Source organism: Trifolium pratense, linkage group LG4 (genome assembly GCF_020283565.1).
Source record: "Trifolium pratense cultivar HEN17-A07 linkage group LG4, ARS_RC_1.1, whole genome shotgun sequence".
NCBI lineage: Eukaryota > Viridiplantae > Streptophyta > Magnoliopsida > Fabales > Fabaceae > Trifolium > Trifolium pratense.
Genome location: NC_060062.1, coordinates 27,081,046 through 27,098,438, shown reverse-complemented (window position 1 = coordinate 27,098,438; position 17,393 = coordinate 27,081,046). Strand labels below are relative to the sequence as shown.

At 32.8% G+C, this 17,393-nt stretch overlaps 1 protein-coding gene across 7 annotated transcripts; it reads right to left on the bottom strand.

Moving 5' to 3' along the window:
• Window positions 1-716: 716 nt before the first annotated feature.
• Window positions 717-17,386, bottom strand: LOC123920100 (rho GTPase-activating protein REN1-like). 7 transcript variants are annotated; one of them, XM_045972237.1, is made up of 24 exons: window positions 17,145-17,386; window positions 16,965-17,033; window positions 16,724-16,810; window positions 15,415-15,451; window positions 14,724-14,803; window positions 14,055-14,125; window positions 13,859-13,937; window positions 13,016-13,160; window positions 11,496-11,615; window positions 10,126-10,203; window positions 9,703-9,758; window positions 9,540-9,609; window positions 7,334-7,418; window positions 6,747-6,990; window positions 5,402-5,617; window positions 4,347-4,703; window positions 4,142-4,191; window positions 3,491-3,551; window positions 3,332-3,415; window positions 3,123-3,236; window positions 2,873-3,042; window positions 2,697-2,757; window positions 2,434-2,541; window positions 717-1,631 (listed from the first exon to the last, which is right to left on the bottom strand). In XM_045972237.1, exons 2-24 carry the CDS (start codon window positions 16,992-16,994, stop codon window positions 1,251-1,253), a joined length of 2,784 nt encoding a protein of 927 aa, XP_045828193.1. In that variant the 5' UTR covers window positions 16,995-17,033; window positions 17,145-17,386; the 3' UTR covers window positions 717-1,250. The 7 variants fall into 7 exon arrangements, with proteins under 7 accessions (XP_045828193.1, XP_045828192.1, XP_045828194.1 ...); XM_045972236.1 differs by having other exon boundaries at window positions 2,434-2,544; window positions 17,145-17,331; XM_045972238.1 differs by having other exon boundaries at window positions 2,434-2,544; window positions 11,496-11,585; window positions 17,145-17,328.
• Between the last annotated feature and the right edge of the window lie 7 nt (window positions 17,387-17,393).

Here is a 17,393-nt window from a genome sequence, read left to right as displayed (position 1 = left end):
GGAATAATTAAACATTCCAACAAAATTGGCATCCTTAATCACTCCTATCCTCTGTTTTTATTTCAAAATTGCCTTTTAATTATAATTTATTTGGTTTTTGATATTATTATCCTAGTGGTGCAAACTAAGGATGTAACTGTTGCAGTAGCTTCTGCTTTTGCTGGACATAAGAAAGGTAAAGTTTCTGGACACATTTTAGCTTTCATCTTGCATTTTCACTCTTCTATTGATTATGTGGGTTTGATGTAATGGTACATTGAGATTCTCTTGTTTCGGTTCAAGAGTGCTCACTGCAACAGAATGCTCGCATAATATAGCCATGATTTTAAATTGTGATTAAAGTAGCAGTTATTTCATACCAATCGAGAATCTTAACTTTATCAAGAATAAACTCAATCGATAAAATCCTATGAGAGAAAAAACATGTTATTCCTTTCTTTCCAACGAGTTTTAATTTGAACGTGTTTTAATTTTCATTCCTTCAATCCTCTTTTTTTTTTGCACGTCTTCTTCAATCCTCATTTTTTTTTATTTGAACGAGTTTTTTCATTCCTTATTTTATCAAACTAGCATAATACCGGTGCTTACAAACGGGTCGCGGTGTTGCCGCAATTTTTTTATTGTAGGGCGAATATTCAAGAAAATGGGATGTTGTCCCATAAAATTATCTTTACTTTTTTTTTCATCACTATAAAAAAGCATATTCCTCAAACTAATAACCTGAACAAAACATGCCATTCACACAATCTGAAATTTTTGCTCTATTATTTCAGACCAAAGGAAATTGATCTGCAAATGCAAGCTTAGGCCATACAAGTCATACTAATGCATTTGTAATGTAATAATAGAACCATCATGCTCGTCAAGAAGCTAGAAAGAAAAAAAAAATCAGCATGTTATGTAACAAATAGTTTGGCTTATGTCAAGGGGATGCTTGAATTGAACCGTGCCCTATACATCATCCTATATTTTGGGGTTCATAGATCTTTTTTCTGTATTTCATAACCAAACAAAACATTGTTGAAAGCATAGCAATTAGTGTTGCCCCACTTGGAAAAAACAATGCTGAACAATTGCAGTGGCTTTCTATCATCTGGAATTTGCAGTGTAAAAAAATATTGGCCGCAAAATAATTGACCTTTATGAACATTATGAGGCTGTTATTGCCCTTCCGACCTTCCTCTTTTCAAGTATAATTGTGCATATTCATTCTGACAATCTGGGTGATATGGCCTTGCTATCTGATTTTCTCAATTTCTCTGAATATCCGAGATTCCAAGTGATTGATCTTCATTGCCTCTAACTTTCTCAGGGTTTGGTGGAGAATGATTCTCAGATCCTCGAGACTTATTTGGAGATTTAAGAGATATGTAAAATTCACACCCTCGAGACTTATTGGGGGATGAAAGTGGTGAGTGACGTTCATTTCCTCGAGACTTATTTGGGGATCGAAGTGATATGTGAAAATCAAATCCTCGAGACTTGTTGGGAGATGGAGGTGGAAGCTGAAGTTCAAATCCTTTTTCTTTACTCATGTTTCGGAGTTGACTAGAAAACTGACTACGACGATCCTTCAAAAAGTTTAGTTTGGATGTCAGTCTTGTAATTGTAGAAGTAGTGGAATTTGCACCCTGCAGTAAAAGAATTTAATGAATATGTCTATTAAGCTCATTAAAATTGATATATAATATGGTTTTTTCTGTCAGAAGCAAATGTCGAATCATCATAGTGACAAAAACTTAGCTACTTTCATAAGGCATCTTCGATTTATTGTATGTTTTAGATCATTTTGCAAAGTTGATTTTCTTGAACTTGATCTTCATAACCTTGTTTAATAAGTGGGTTTGCTAGAGTCTAGAAGTGATTCATGTTTATTAACTTTTATTTAGAAAGGATTTTGGTAAAAGAATTGTTTGGATGCTATGTCGAAAATCATTATATATGTATAATTATTAATAAGGGTATCTTCTTAATGTAATGATATATTATTAATGACATTATCATAACATAATGTATAATTATTAATTTAATGTATGACAACATTTTTGTCAATATACTTACAAATAAGTTTTTCATTATGCCTGTTTGTGGTTTCTAGTTAGACACTAAAATCATGGCTTGATATAATATTGATTTTGTTCCTAACCTGCAAAAGATGTTTGATTGTTTGTAGAAATTCCAAACCATGTTTTTACTTTGATTGTCAAATGTGATCCCATGGTTTGCATACAATTTTCTAAACATGCACAATTCACCACCTTAACTACTAAAATGATGATGTAACAGATAATGATAATATGGATATAAAGTAATTAAGATTCCTTTTATATCAACTAAGCGTTTATTTCCCCTACAATATTACTGGTGCTGATTTCACAATTTAAAGAAAACTCTGATAAATATCTAGTTCACAGTATAGTTTATGAAACTTGCCTCAACCCTTGTAACAGATTTCTTGGAACAAGGCGGATGTTTGTTTGGTGACGGTGTTGACTCTGGTATTCTCTCATTCTCATTTTCTGCTCCAACAAAATGACTGTTCTGCTGTAAAATTATGAAATAGCAGATTTAAATTATATGTATATTTTAAGGGGGACAATGACTTTAATGTTGGCATCAAATAGCTAATAATTCATGGATTAAGGGTAGAAATATGCTAATAATTCACGAACACACTAATTTAAATATTAGATTACCTTTCTTATTGATCTGTCAAATTCTGAAATGGCTGAACCTTCAGTATCCGGCCTATTCTTCCTGTCAAATAAATTCCTCAGTTAGAAGATAAAAGTTTATTATCCATACACAAAATACCTACATAATTTTTTTTCATGAAAATTAATGCGATTGAGTCAAGTAATGATTAACATACAAATTTCTTTCATGGCTTGATATCTGTTGGGTTTGATCGAAGAAACTTTGCATGGAACCATAACTCCATTCAAGTTGTGCATTAAGCCGTAACCCAAGCTCATTAACCTTCCATTCTAAGTTAGCAAGATCTGCTTCTATCAGCACTAATTCCTGAAAGTCTGTCTTGGTCTGTGGAAAGTGTGAAGATTAAGAATTTGTTGCATTAATGTAAATAAACTATAAACAATATATGAAATAGATATACTAACCTTTTCGTCAATATCAGATAATTCAGATAATGTCTCTGGAGGAAACTTTAGTCCTGCTTCCAGAGTTGCCCTAAAGCTCTTCTCCTTGAGCAACTGTTCATGTAGTTTACCTACCTGCAAGAAAATAGGATGTAACAAAATCTCAATTTAGACGGGTATGGAGCCGGATACGCATGGGGAATGGGTATGTTCTCTCATAATGAACTTACATTTCGCTCAAGAACTAGACGACGCTCTTGCAAGGCTTCCTTTCGGGTTTCCACGTAAGATTGCAGCTTTGCATTTACTTTTACCTGCAAGAGGAAGTGAAAATGGGCAATTGATTCTAACACACAGACAAGGTTAAATTGAGAAAATCAAGTTTTAACCTCCTCTGCAATTTGGCATTGCAATTCTGTCATAACAGCTTCAAGCCTCTCAACTTCAGCTCTAAGTATCGAGATAAACATAAATTAGTGGAAAGAGTAAAGTGAACAAAATAACAAGGGATATTTAAGTGACTGCTCCACATCAGGAGATACTCTAACATTGAAAACTAATCCTGTCAGATAATACAAGATACTCTTAAGATAAAAAAATAAATTGAAATGAACTCTAAGATAATGAAATATTATTAGACATTTTATATCTTTTAACATTTGGACTTATTTAGTATGGAAAGTATAAATACATGTCAAAACTTAAGAGGAAACATGATTTCATGGTGTTTTTAACAATGAGGACTCAAAATTTATATATAGGAGTGGACTAGCTTTGGTGTTTATTTCACGGACACTCTTTATCAATGTATTATTATTTATGTTTCTGAAAGAATCTTCAAGGACAGACATAAATTATTGAAATATATGATCTGATCGATTACTCACTCATGCACACACAAAAAGAGTCCATATCCATTAGCCACTAGGCATAAAAGAGTTTGAAGAACCACAGCCCAAAGGCAACGAACGGGTTACAATAAAGATACCAAGAAAAAATTGAACTAAGAATTTCTCAGTTCTTAGATGTCAATTACTTACTCATTATCATCTAGAAAATCAATGCATTCCATGGAAAGGTTCTTGCTTCCCTGCACATAATACAAAAAGAAGACAAAATAACTTGGACTTTATAGTTATAGAATAAAGTCGGTTTAAATTCTTTAGCCAATTGAGGACGAGTGAGAGTGACAAAAACAATTGCAAAGATAAAAGTCACATAATTAATCAGAGAAGGTTTACTAACAGAGTTTCGCCTCAAAACAGTGCGGCGCCGATGCATTCTTCCATTAGATTTGTCCATACATGAAGTAGAGCTAGGAGAATTTGATTGATTCACCGTAGTTTGGTCAGGAGATATGCCTTCAATTATATCAGTGGGCTTAGTGGAGTCATTTGCAAAAACAGTCTTATTTTGGCTTGTGAAATTTTCACAGGGCATCGCACAAGCATTGTTATTTTGGCTTGCAAAATTTTCACAGCTTTTGATATCTTCAGACTGAGGCAATGAGACTTCAAGTGACATTGTTGATAACTTTTGGTCGACTTCAACATAATCACTTACCTGTGAGGAGTTTGAACTTGAATGTGAAATATTATGGTCCTATACACCAAACAAAATTACATAAGTAGGGATTACCCTCCCCTTGTCTCCTAAAAAATAAAACTTACTGTAATCAGAATAGCATTGATAGGAAGATCCACACAAACATGAATCATAACAAATTTTATCTTTTTTCAAACACAAAGGAGGGTGAAATGTAAGGCATTACAACTTAATATGTCAACACCTCATTTGGGATTTAAGAACATAAGATTTGTGTATTAAATTGATGAACAACAACAACAACCAAGCCTTATCCCACTAAGTGGAATCGACAGCAAGGATCAAACGACATCATAGTGTTCTATCATATACCATATGTCTATCTAACTCGTTAATCTCTATATCTTTCTTAGAACAACAACAACTATATATAATTAAAATAAAAATTAAATGATTATAGAATTTATTGAGTTTGGGTAGGAAAAAACTTGTTTGACAATACAAAGGATAAACTAAAATAAAGGTCAGTCAAATGCAGTTATACTTGAGAAAAGGATGTAAGTTTTAGAGTAAAACCAAAATTCCTCCAAGTTGAACTACACATTTCTCCTTCCATGAAAACATGAGTTCTGATCTTTTTCATAAACTAAATCTAGTCCAACAGAAAGAGATGGATTGGATATGCTCACTTACAAACTTGTTTGCTTATTTGCTATAATTTCATCAAATTGTCATGACATAACTAAGACTCGAACCTTATCATTATATTCATCATTAACTGCAGAGTCTCCGGTCTCGCTGTTGGTTTCACTAACAAGATCTTCATCTACATCAGACCCCTCTATTGATTCATCTTGCTCATCATCATAAGAATCATCATAGGACAAATCATCATCAGTAGCCTCCTCGCTCTCAGATTCATCATCTTCTGAATCCATGTACATATCAGGGCCGGGTGATGAAGAACCTTCCTGATAGAACACTAATAACTTAGAAATTTGTAGAGGCAATACAGTTGATAATTTGAAAATAATATCATTAGAAGGAGTGTGTCCAAATATTCAGAGAGCCCCCTGCATGTTAAGTCCAAATATTCAAAAAGTTTAAGGAAAATGCTAAATAGTGCCCCCGGGGCACTAGTTAAGGAACCCAAATAAAGTAAAAATATATTGAAACTCGTGTAGTGTGTGGAACCTAAAAGTGTAGAAAAGACCCTTTTCAATGCAACAATTTCCTTTTCTGGGCACTAGTTAGCATGACCCGAAGTTTAAATTGATTTTAACATTGTTGCATCTCGAGATTAGGAATGAAAACCACATTTTAACATTCTAAGTTGTATAAGGAATGACGTTCTCATAAAAGAGAAATAATAAGAGCTTGAATATTATTGCAAATAACTTGATAATAGCTTGATACAACCTCTATTTATAGAGGTGCATAGACTCATATTCCTAAATAAACAGGGAAATAAATAAACAAATCATAATAATAACCAAGTAACATGATTCCTAAGAGATAATCTAAGACACTCAAAGATTAGAATCTAATCGTAGGAGATAAACAAAGATTTGTCAAATATAATATATATATAGGGGAGTGATCAAATTACACCGGTGTAACATTTGAGTGATGTTACACCGCTCAATAAAGCTTTAACGAAAACAAATTTTGCGAAATCCACCGTTGGATTGAAAGTTTATATCTTATAGATCATCCATGTTATGTTTTATAAAAATCTAAAATCGTGTGACATGTTTTTTAGACTCGTCAAAATTAACGGAATATGCGTTTTTATTAAATACCGTTAATATTGATCAATCTCAATGACATATCAAACGATTTTAGATTTTTGTAAAATTTAACATGGATGATCTATATGATATAAACTTTCAATCAAACGGTGAATTTTGTAAAATTTGTTTGATATGTTATTGAGATCGATCAAGATGAACGGTATTCAATAAAAACGCATAAACCATTAATCTTGATTGGTCTCAATAACATACCAATCAATTATAAATAAAACTACCTCAAATATGAACGCACATGCTATAAAACGGAAGCCATGTAAAAAGAAATATCAATTATAAATAAAACTACCTCAAATATGTTGTTATATTCTTCTAATAAAGTAATAACAATTGCTTGAGCATGGTTAGCTGCAGCAGCTGCTTGTAGAAGTTGAATGGAACCATCCCCACCTACATCAAAATCATTTTCAATCTCACAATCACCAATTAGAAGGGGCCGAAGAAGCAATGGTGCCATGCATGCTGCCACAGCTGATGAGCTCATTCTGTTCTCAGCTTTTCGGGAAGCCACTGCTTGCATCATGAGGAGTAGTCTGTACAACGGAGAAATGCATAATTTACACAGTATAATAATATACATATGTCTTAACCAAAAAAAGAAAACTTGCCAATTGTCTAAACAGACATTGACAACAGAATAAAATGTATTCAAAGATCGAATGTGTGTGTGTGTGTGTGTGTGTGTGTGTGTGTGTGTGTGCGTGTGTTAACATTAACATATAATATAATTTAGAAAATAAACCGAGGAATAAGACCATTCTTAATCCTCAGCACATAAGATAACAAAGATAGCAATAAATGGTTTAAAATAAGGGTACCAATCCATGATTTCTTCAGAAAAGAAAGATATAAAATCAAAAGTAATTAATCAAATACCTTTGCAACAAACGACGGTTTGGTTCAGGAAAAGTGTCCCATATTGCTGCACGCATAGCAGAAACCCTATTCCCGTGTGCAGTTCCTAATAGATGTGACAGGTTCAACTGATGGATAAAAATTAAGCTTCAAAAGTGATACATAAAAACTGAAAAGAATATGAAAATTTTGTTTGTGTTTATCTTTTCTGTTGTGACTGTACACATGAGAAACTAAAAAAAATCTCAGAAAATGTGGAGTGCATATACTAGAGTATATTCATATACTAGAGTATATTCCACATGCTAGATTACATGTAATATACCACCCGTGTGCAAATGTATTATATGTATATGACACTGTATGCCTTGTATCACAAATTTAGTTTTAAAGTTTAGCTAGTTAGTTATGGCAGCTGTATGTCAGCTGTCACATTCAGTTAAGAGTAGTTACTTTATATTAGTGGCAGTTGCTAACTGCCTTCTCTTCTGTGCCCTATAAATATCGATCTGTATTAGACATTTCAGAATATTAATGACAAAATTAAGATTTCTCTAAACTTACTCTGTTTCTCTAAGTATAATACATTTGAATGGGTAAAGTTAGATCTCAGTTATTTACTGAGACTAGCGGAGTCTTTACAACTGTGAGACAACTAAGCCAGTTGGTTATAATGGGATGCAGGCCTCGCAAACCAGGACTAATGTTACAAGACAATTACTTTGATACAATAAAATATTAACAAAGACTTCTAACAATCTCCTCTCGAACTAAGTTGTCGAACAAGTGCAAACCTGCCAACTACTCTAAATCCAAGTTTGTCACAAGCACAGAGAACCGAACTGGAGACATAGGCTTAATGAGTGCATCAGCCTACTGATCTTGAGTTGGGACATGACACACAATAAGGCTCTTATTGAACACCATATGTCCAGCTCTATATTCTCAGTGCAAAACAGGATTACGAGACAATTTGTACGTGTTCCAAGTTCTCTATTTATTTTGACTTCCATTAGGCAGTTATCTTGACTTACCTTATTGATTTTACCATATATTTTTCACTATATATATATATATTTTCCTGTAGGACCAGAGTTCAGGTTAGATGGTTGCATTGGATGAGAGTCTAATGGCATCTAAAATCACCCCAACTACCCTCATATATGTACTGCTACAGATCCCACCCTTCTGACACATGAGAAATTATATCACCCTAGCCTTGCAAAGTTGTGAAAATTGGAGACAATACTGTCCAAGTTATCCAGTTTATCTCGTGTTAATGTCAAATTGGTAAACATACCCATAGTTTGTTTCCTAATCATATGTCCATAGTCAAGCTAAGTCTCCTCAAACTAAGTCTCCCCTTTTGCTTAAGCATTACACTCTGCAGTCCTTGACACCATACATCTTTGGGTATACTTGTTTTAAAATTCTTTCCCCAAATCTTGATAAACAATTCTTTTTGGGTTACACTTGATGCATAAACGGTTATCGTACTACATGTATCTAGTCTCAGCTTTTGTTATTGTCTGAGTGTGCATCTTTTTCGGGACCATTTAACAAACTTTATCTTGGTCATTTTACTTGTTCCTCCAATTGTAGCCGAGTATACTCCCCTGCCCTGCAGATACCCAAGTTCAAAACAATTCTACACTTATTCATCACTTACATATTTATCATTATCGGCCATCTACACCTCAGACACATGTGCCCTGTTTACGTTTCCTACTAATCTCCATCTGACTCTCTAACCCCACCTACTTTGAACCAACCTCTTGAAATTGACCTTTCTATTGCACTTCGACATGTATTGTATATGGTCCACTTGCAAACCTCCCCCTCATTATATTAATTCGAGCTATCATCATTTGTCATCATCTATTCCTGAGTAAAACTACACAGGAAGAAAGTTCCCATCTTGGGTGGAACTAGGCTGTTAAAGAAATATTTGCACTTCGAAAAGTTGGTTTGGATAGTTTAATAATTAGAGGTAGAATGAAATGAAGAAAAAAGTATAAGTTAAATAGTAAGAATAGTAAGAGAAATTTAAAGCTAAATAGTATGGCAGACTTGATAAATGAGAGAGAATTATGTCATTGATAGATCTATGGTTATTTTAGTATATAGCTGGAACAACAGAAAGATCATGTACAATAAATACTGGGTAACCTTTTAATTAATATAAAATTATATCAATTGAAGAAGTGAAAACTAAAATAATACTTACGAGAAGCTTCTAACAACGCCTTACAACAAGATGCTGGGACTGGAAAAGACGGCAATTCACGAATTACAAGCTGGAAATTTTTGAAAGAAAAATAAAAAGTTACAGCTTTTAGTATACATGTCCAATATGAAGGAATGAGCCATTCCGTGTATTACGATGATACCTTAATACAATCAGCAACAACATGTGCATCCTCCTCCTCAGAGAATTCAACTTTTCCTGCAACCATAGAGCATACCCATGAAAATAAGATTTGATGAGTAGTTAAGGCAAAAAAGAGTACAATATTGTCAAAAACTGCATGACCTAGAAGGGCCTTGTTTCAAATTCTTGTAAGAATAGAGGACACACTCAATTTACTACAATGATCTTGAGAAAGAAAAAATTTAGTTCAAAAATATATATACTTGAGAAAGAATTATGATTAATTGCACGAAAAGGCCTGAAATATGGCTGAAGCTATGCTAGACATGTGGAAATGACCTTCAGCACACAATCTAATCAAAGTGGAGGCATCCTAAGGAGGAAGATGTACAAAAAAATAAAAATACAGCGCAAGAATTTTTTTAGGATCAGAACTACAAACCTTGTTCATATTCCCGCACCCGATTTTCAACATCTTCAACATCGGCTGCTTGCCGCAAGACCCCTTCTACTTTGGCTCCTGTTTTCTAGCATTAGTTAGTTTCACATGAAACACCTTACCAGTTTATGTCATATGTAAGCAATGCCATAAGGGGTTATAAAAGACTTATACATATTCACCACCAGCTTCTTCCCTGCCCCTCCCCAATACAAAAAAGTAGAATCCCCATATGAGGCTTCCATTGCAAGGTCACAATGATAGTCAATTACAGAGAACTGGAAAACCTAAAGTATAGAAGAAACTGTTAAAATCAATTTGGAAACAAGGTGTGCTCTCTGTCTACTCTAGACACAACCATTTACACATAATTCTCTATTTTCTAATAGAAACCATTGAAAATCATTGGTTTAGGTTGTTTGGCCAAAGGTTTGGAGTGTTTCTTTGTGTGGTTACAGTGGAGGTGCAAAGCACTTGGGCAAGGAATGTATTGAACTTCTAACATCTTCATCACACATCACCCTTAAAGACTAATAATATAACTTCCATTCAAGCTACAAGCTCAATGGCACAAAATAATTTAGTTTAGGCTAATTGCACTTTTGGCCCGCTAACTTTTACAAATTAGCAATTTTGGCCCCTTAACTTTCATAATAGCACTTTTGGCCCCCTAACTTTCACAAACTTGTGATTTTGGCCCCCTGGCCAAGTCAACGCACATGTGGCAAGTGACTGACATGCCACGGCAGAATGTCTTGCCACGTGGACAATGACTCACATGCCATGTCGACAAAATCGACATATGTGGCAAGCCATGTGCGTCACTTGCCCACGTGGCAAGGTATGTTGACGTGGCATCACTTGCCACATATGCGTTGACTTGGTCAAAATTAGTGGGGGACATCCTTTTGCAAAAAGGGCTAAAGTTAGGGGGCCAAAATCGCAAGTTTGTAAAAATTAGTGGAAAACGAAAGAGGATTTCAAATACACGATCTAAAAACATATCTCTTTGTGGCACCGGTGGCAAGTACTTTCTCATTCGTGAATCTCGTTTTAAAAAAATTGTGTATAAAATTTATGGTGAAAAAAGACTTAATTTGTAATTTAAGATGAAAAAAGACTTCCCATTGTGAACAAAAAGTTATCCATTAAGCCGGAAAAATCCTATTTTAAATAAAGAAAAATGATGCCCTAAATTTAGCCCAAAATCGCAAGTTTGTGAAAATTAGTGGGCCAAAAGTTGCAATATAGCCTTCAGTTTATGATATAGCCTATTAGGCATCATGTTTGTTTTGAAGCTATCTGAAAAAACCAATGTTTGCATTTATATGATTTTTTTGTGTGAACAAAAACATACAGAAAAGAAAACCTACCATGCTCTTCTACGAACCTCAGGGCTTTTTCCAAAAAAGATGGAGTTCCATCAACTTCCTCCAAAGCAACTAAAATTGGCCGGCCAAGGACTGCATATTTTACTGTTTCTTTATCCTTCACTATAGAAGAAATGCAGAAAAATCATATGAAAGCAAAGCAAGCTGTAACTTTTTTCTTCTAATTATCATTATGAAAATTCATGGTTTTAGGAAACGTTATAATATTGGCCAGTGAGACAAAAATGACAAAACAGGTCTGCAAACATATTGCAGAATAAACCAAATTCATGGTTTTTGAAATAATTAACATAGCAATTGAGATTCTATAATTCGATATGTAATACCTTAATATCCTTAATAGTAGACAAAAATTAGTACTACTAAATTGCTTGACATTGACTCTCAGCATTGTGAATTTTAAAGTGTACAATTTAAACCCCTTTAGAGTTGTACTATAGGAGTGCAGCTTTGCTCCCATTTACATGTGCTCCATTTACTCCTTTTGATTGCACATTTAAGTGACATTAAAATTAAATCAAATGTTTGAGATTAAAAACTTAGAATTAGAATTAATTATTTGTTTTAACTAAAAAACAAACAAACATGGAAGCGCATGCTAATTCTCCTCATTTCTCTGATACTCGTTTCATCTTCACATTTGGTGTCTCATCCTTCTAACAAGGAATTCAACCATAGTTGTTTTAACTAAAAGATTTGAGGACCACTCTTTCATCTTCGTATGATTGAAGTCTATTCGAAAATTATATGTTTCCAATCTAAATTTATCTGAGCAACGCCATTAACAAGCTAATACAATAATCAATTGAAGTTTTTTTTTTTTCTTTCAGAAAAAATATCTTAAATCTATAAGGTTCCAAACAGATCTTATTATAAAATGGAGCAGAAGGAGGAAGAGATCAAACTGGATTGGTTTCGTTCACATGATTTAGAGGACGGCGACGAGGCAGTGAGACAGTGAGGCGGTGGAGCAAAAGGGAGGAAAAACTCCGCCGTCGGGATGGAGACGGAGGCGGCGGCGTAGACAGAGCCCAGAGGGGAAAGATAAACAGTATTTGTGTTGCATCAAAAGAAAGAAGACATAGCACACGCGCTTCATTGTTTCTTCTGTTTTTTAATTAAAACAAATAATTAATTTGAATACTAAGCGTTTAATCTTAACCATTTGATTTTACTTTACCACATGTCACTTACATGTGAAATCAAAAGGAGTAAATGGAGTACATATAAATGGAGCAAAGTTGTACTCGTACTATAGGGAATGAATCTGTTAATTACAACCAAGAATCTTCCATAATTTACTAATTACATTTAAAAATATATACATACGTAAAGAGGAAATTAACATGAATATCAAATTATATTAATTTGCTTGTTTTACTAATTACATTTATAAAAGAAGCAAATTAATATAATACGAAACATTTACAGAGTACACACAAGGATACACAAACTTCAAAGGAAATTAACATGAATGAAGCACAAGAGTAGAAAGAGCATACACTGGTCCAAATAGATACCGAGTGAATCAGCCTGATCACTCCTAAAGATACCACTTTGCCCCATCACATTAGTAGCACTTGGTGCATGTGCCATAACATTCTCAAGTGCAGTTTTCCATTCATATAAATCCTCAGTAGTTTCAGCCTGGAGCATCAACAAACGCAGAGATACATTAGCAACAGGGAAGCATTTTTGTATTCACATTTCTTCCTCTATCTTGTATCTCACTACGTGTCAAACCACTAAGCATACCAAACCTAATACAGCTCAGAAAACATAATGATTGTTGCATTAATGATGAAATACTACAATAACTTGAAAGGAATTTACTCAATATTATTTCCTGATAATTATAATACAGACATCATTTACATTAAAGACTAATGTACACAAATTTTATTGTTATTAATTAACTAGACTGTAATTATACAGAAGAAATCTCTCCAAATAACAAATTTATGAAAATAAAATCCTTACAAATATAGAAAACATTGTAAGAGATTATTCCAAAAAGGATGAAGGGTTCAACTTATATTATTGTGTGTTTGCCTTTCATTCAAGTGTAATTATCTTACATATATATATATATATATATATATATATATATATATATATATATATATATATATATATATATATATATATATATATATAAATTATTAATGTGAAAGAGATAACAAGTAACACAACACAGCTTATACTTTATCATCAAGGCTGAGAACAAAAAAACTTGAGCATGGGAGAATGGGAAAAAACCAACATTTATCATATAATAGCAAAAGTAAATTTGAAATGTTCTTCAACTGAATGAAAGTCCTGAATTTAGAGGAAAATTTATGCACCTTAAGTGTGAATACTCGTCCATCAGGAACATCAGGAAATTGTACAGTCAAAAGTTTCTTATCTGCTTTGACAGAAACACTACAAAATTTTACAAGATACAGGTCAAGAAACTTCACATTCACAAATGCTACTACAATGATATTATGTTATGAAGACAAACAAACTGCCAATAACGAGTACTTTTTTAAAACAAACCTGCCTGAATTGTTGAGGTCAATGCCACCAAGAGTAAAATTCACTTCATTTCCCTTTTGAGAAACAACATTCTGTGAAGTAGAAAAATCATTAAGAAGTATACTCCATAAAAACCAGGTCCACATGTTGAATTGTGTGAATGCGATTTTAATAAGAATTCTTTGTTCAAACATTCAATTGAAAAGTTATTATCATAAAGGATATTGAGAGTATATGAGCGAAATAGTTCTAAATATAAAATAGACAGGCAAACAATCTTCATTGTAGTACATAAAAAACGATAAAGTGTCACATCCTGAAACACGGATAAACCAAGTTCCAAAAAATTAAACAAAATTAACAGTTAGTACATAATTCTACTATGTCTATTTATATATGAACAAATACATTAAGATATCTTTGTTCCTAGTTGGTAAAATAATCGAAAATTCCCAGTTATTATCATGATTTAATGAATAAAATTTACCACAGATAAATTTCCAATTTTAAGAAAACAATGGATTAAAAATAAATGGGTGTGAACCCAGAAGATCATCTACATGTTTTTCAATTAATTATCGACTTTATTATTTTTTTCAGTAGGGTTTTCTAAAACACAATTTTCCTTACACTGTACAGGGAACATAACAGATAAGATGGACAAACCAAATACTAAAAAAAAATACTTACTGGATCACTTCTGAAGAAAACAAGCGAAGTTTGTGTCAAAATAAACCACCTTTTCTTCCAGGATGTCCATCCAATTCCTCCTACACATCATGAAATATATATTGTGCAATCAATAATTGTTCCACAAAATCCACCATTTTTCCAATAGTTTGATTTTAGATTTGCATTTGAGTATTATGTGTAGTAGAATACAAACTGTGATTATGTTTGGAGAAAATTCGAAGATGAATGTTATTTCACTTATTCTAACTATATACAATTTTTACAATATATGAACTAAGGTACATAAATTCTACTAATGGTTTTTGAGAGTATGACTATCAATATGATAATGGAGTAATATTATTGATAATAACTAGATACTAAATATAAAAGACTAAGCACTATATATATAGGAATGGTGGAATACAAGACTCCTAATCTTAATTCAATTGGGAAACAACAATAACCATGTAATATAGATAGAAGAAAAAAAACCTTTAATGAGCATGCGGGAGAATAAAAAATATTGGACCGATTTATTTTCTTTTTCTTGGCTTTAAAGCATTTAAATACTATCTATTTTACAATAGGTATGAAACAACACTAGAAGCAGTTTTACGCACATAACCTTTGCATAGGAATATTAACAAAAATTAATAGTCCATTAGAACTACAAAACAAATGTGTAAACTACAGGAGTAAAACACACCTTTGGAAGATATGAAAAGCGGCCCTCTCTTGAAAACCTGCAAGAAATGAAATATTATGAATTGAACTGCAGTAAGGGAGCGACATGGACTAAACTCCATAAAAAAGAATTTCTTCTAAAACATCGGAAGTTTCCAACAAAGTTGCTACTTACAGCTTCCTCAAGAAATCTGCTAAACTCATATGCATGTGCACTTTACCTTATGTTCTCAATAAGTGGCTCACTTGTTCTCTTTAGTCTTTGTCAATAATTGGGGGCTAGATTCTCGTGATGATATGGCTCCTTGGAACATAAGATCACATCACAAAATCATACCAAAAAACTCATGAGGTTCTTGTTATTCTTGCACTGCATACATATGGTTGGGGATCCACTTACTTCATACCTAACTCTTGTTATAGTAACTTTGTTTAATAACTCCATACATATTAGATTTCAACCATTCAACAGTTGAATATTGCTATGTTATCTCAACAATTATGCAAATCAAATTCTATATGTACGAAGTCAAAATTGGAACAACTAAATTAAAGGGATAAGGCCCTGTTTGGATAGAGTTGGCATCCTCTCCATTATCTCTCTCCATCACTATAGTTTCGAATAATTTTCAAATATATATTAAATAGTTGGACCCACAAAAAGTCACATTATTGCATTTATATTCCCAAAACATTAGTAATGGCAAAAATGGAGGATCTTAACTTGTTTGGATAAACATCTTAATTAAGCACCTACAACATACGAGTTGAGATCCTCTCCATTTCCAATTATTTTCATTTCTTCATTACTATATAGTTTTGAAAATATAAATGCAAAAGTGTGACATTAAATGAGGTGAAATTACTTTTATACACCCCAAAATATTTAAAAACTTTTGAAATGGAAGAAATGGAAATAATTGAAAATTGAGATGATCCTAAATCACAACATACACCCTTGTCATATAAGTGTTTATGCATATGCCAATTTTATGATAAAAGATAAAAATAAAAAAAAATAAAAAAAAAAATTGTTTTGCAATGAGTTATAAATTATTTTCATAAGCTATCCTTAGGTGCTTATGAAAATAACCTGAAAACAACTTATGGTCATGTTATAAGTTGTTCCGTAAGCTCTCTTAAAACAGACTCACAAGTCACAAGTACATGTACGAGTAGATAAGTTCAAATAAGTCAATCCAAACAAATGTAACTGATAAACACCACAAAACTTAACCACGGCAATAAAGCCATTCACAATATGCTTCCAAGCCAAACTGAACTTCACAAAATTTTGAATCCTATTTATGCAAAGAATGAAAATTAATGACCTTATTGCCATTTCTACTATGAGAAGAAAGACGATCTGGTGGTGCAGGTTGAGGCTTAGGATAAGGAATAGAAACATCACTTAAGCCCTACAAAACAAACACATAAACCTATAACTTTCACCACCAATTCACACAACCAAAACCTACATTATATTCAAAATTCACCATTTTAAGGCATGACAAACCCTAATTTGAAATTAGTAATTAAAAAATACTTGTAACAAGAAATTTCCACATTTACCTGAGCCAATTCAGCACTTAAGTAATCCATATTTGTGATCTTCCAAAATGACAGAACTAGATATGTCTCCTACTTAATCAAAACGACAATGTAGATGAAGGATTAAAATGAAAAAGAAAAAAAAAAAAAAAAAAGACGCACAAACATTATAACGGTAATAGAATTGAAAGAATAGATTACCTGGGGAAGAAATGAAGCATGGAAAAGAAAGTGAAAGGAAAAGATAGAGTTTTGCGAATCTATCTCTCTCTTTCACTCTCTTTCTTTGTTTCTTTCTGTGATCTGAATGAATAACTTAATGGAATGTGATGTGGGTTATGGCACACAAGGGAATGAATTAGAGGAAGCTGTAAAAATAGGGTATGCTAAAAAGTGCAACCGTCATATTAAAAATAGAAATAAAAAAAAAATATTGGTAAGATAAGTTTT

What these genes read in the sequence shown, in the direction of transcription:
- LOC123920100 (XM_045972236.1), bottom strand. Translation starts at nt 16,994, where the DNA reads ATGGATTACTTAAGTGCTGAATTGGCTCAG. An exon ending in GACCTCAACAATTCAGGCAG is followed by an intron (nt 13,938 to 14,054) that starts GTTTGTTTTAAA and finishes AAAATTTTGTAG; the next exon opens with TGTTTCTGTCAAAGCAGATA. An exon ending in AACCGTCGTTTGTTGCAAAG is followed by an intron (nt 6,991 to 7,333) that starts GTATTTGATTAA and finishes TCCGTTGTACAG; the next exon opens with ACTACTCCTCATGATGCAAG.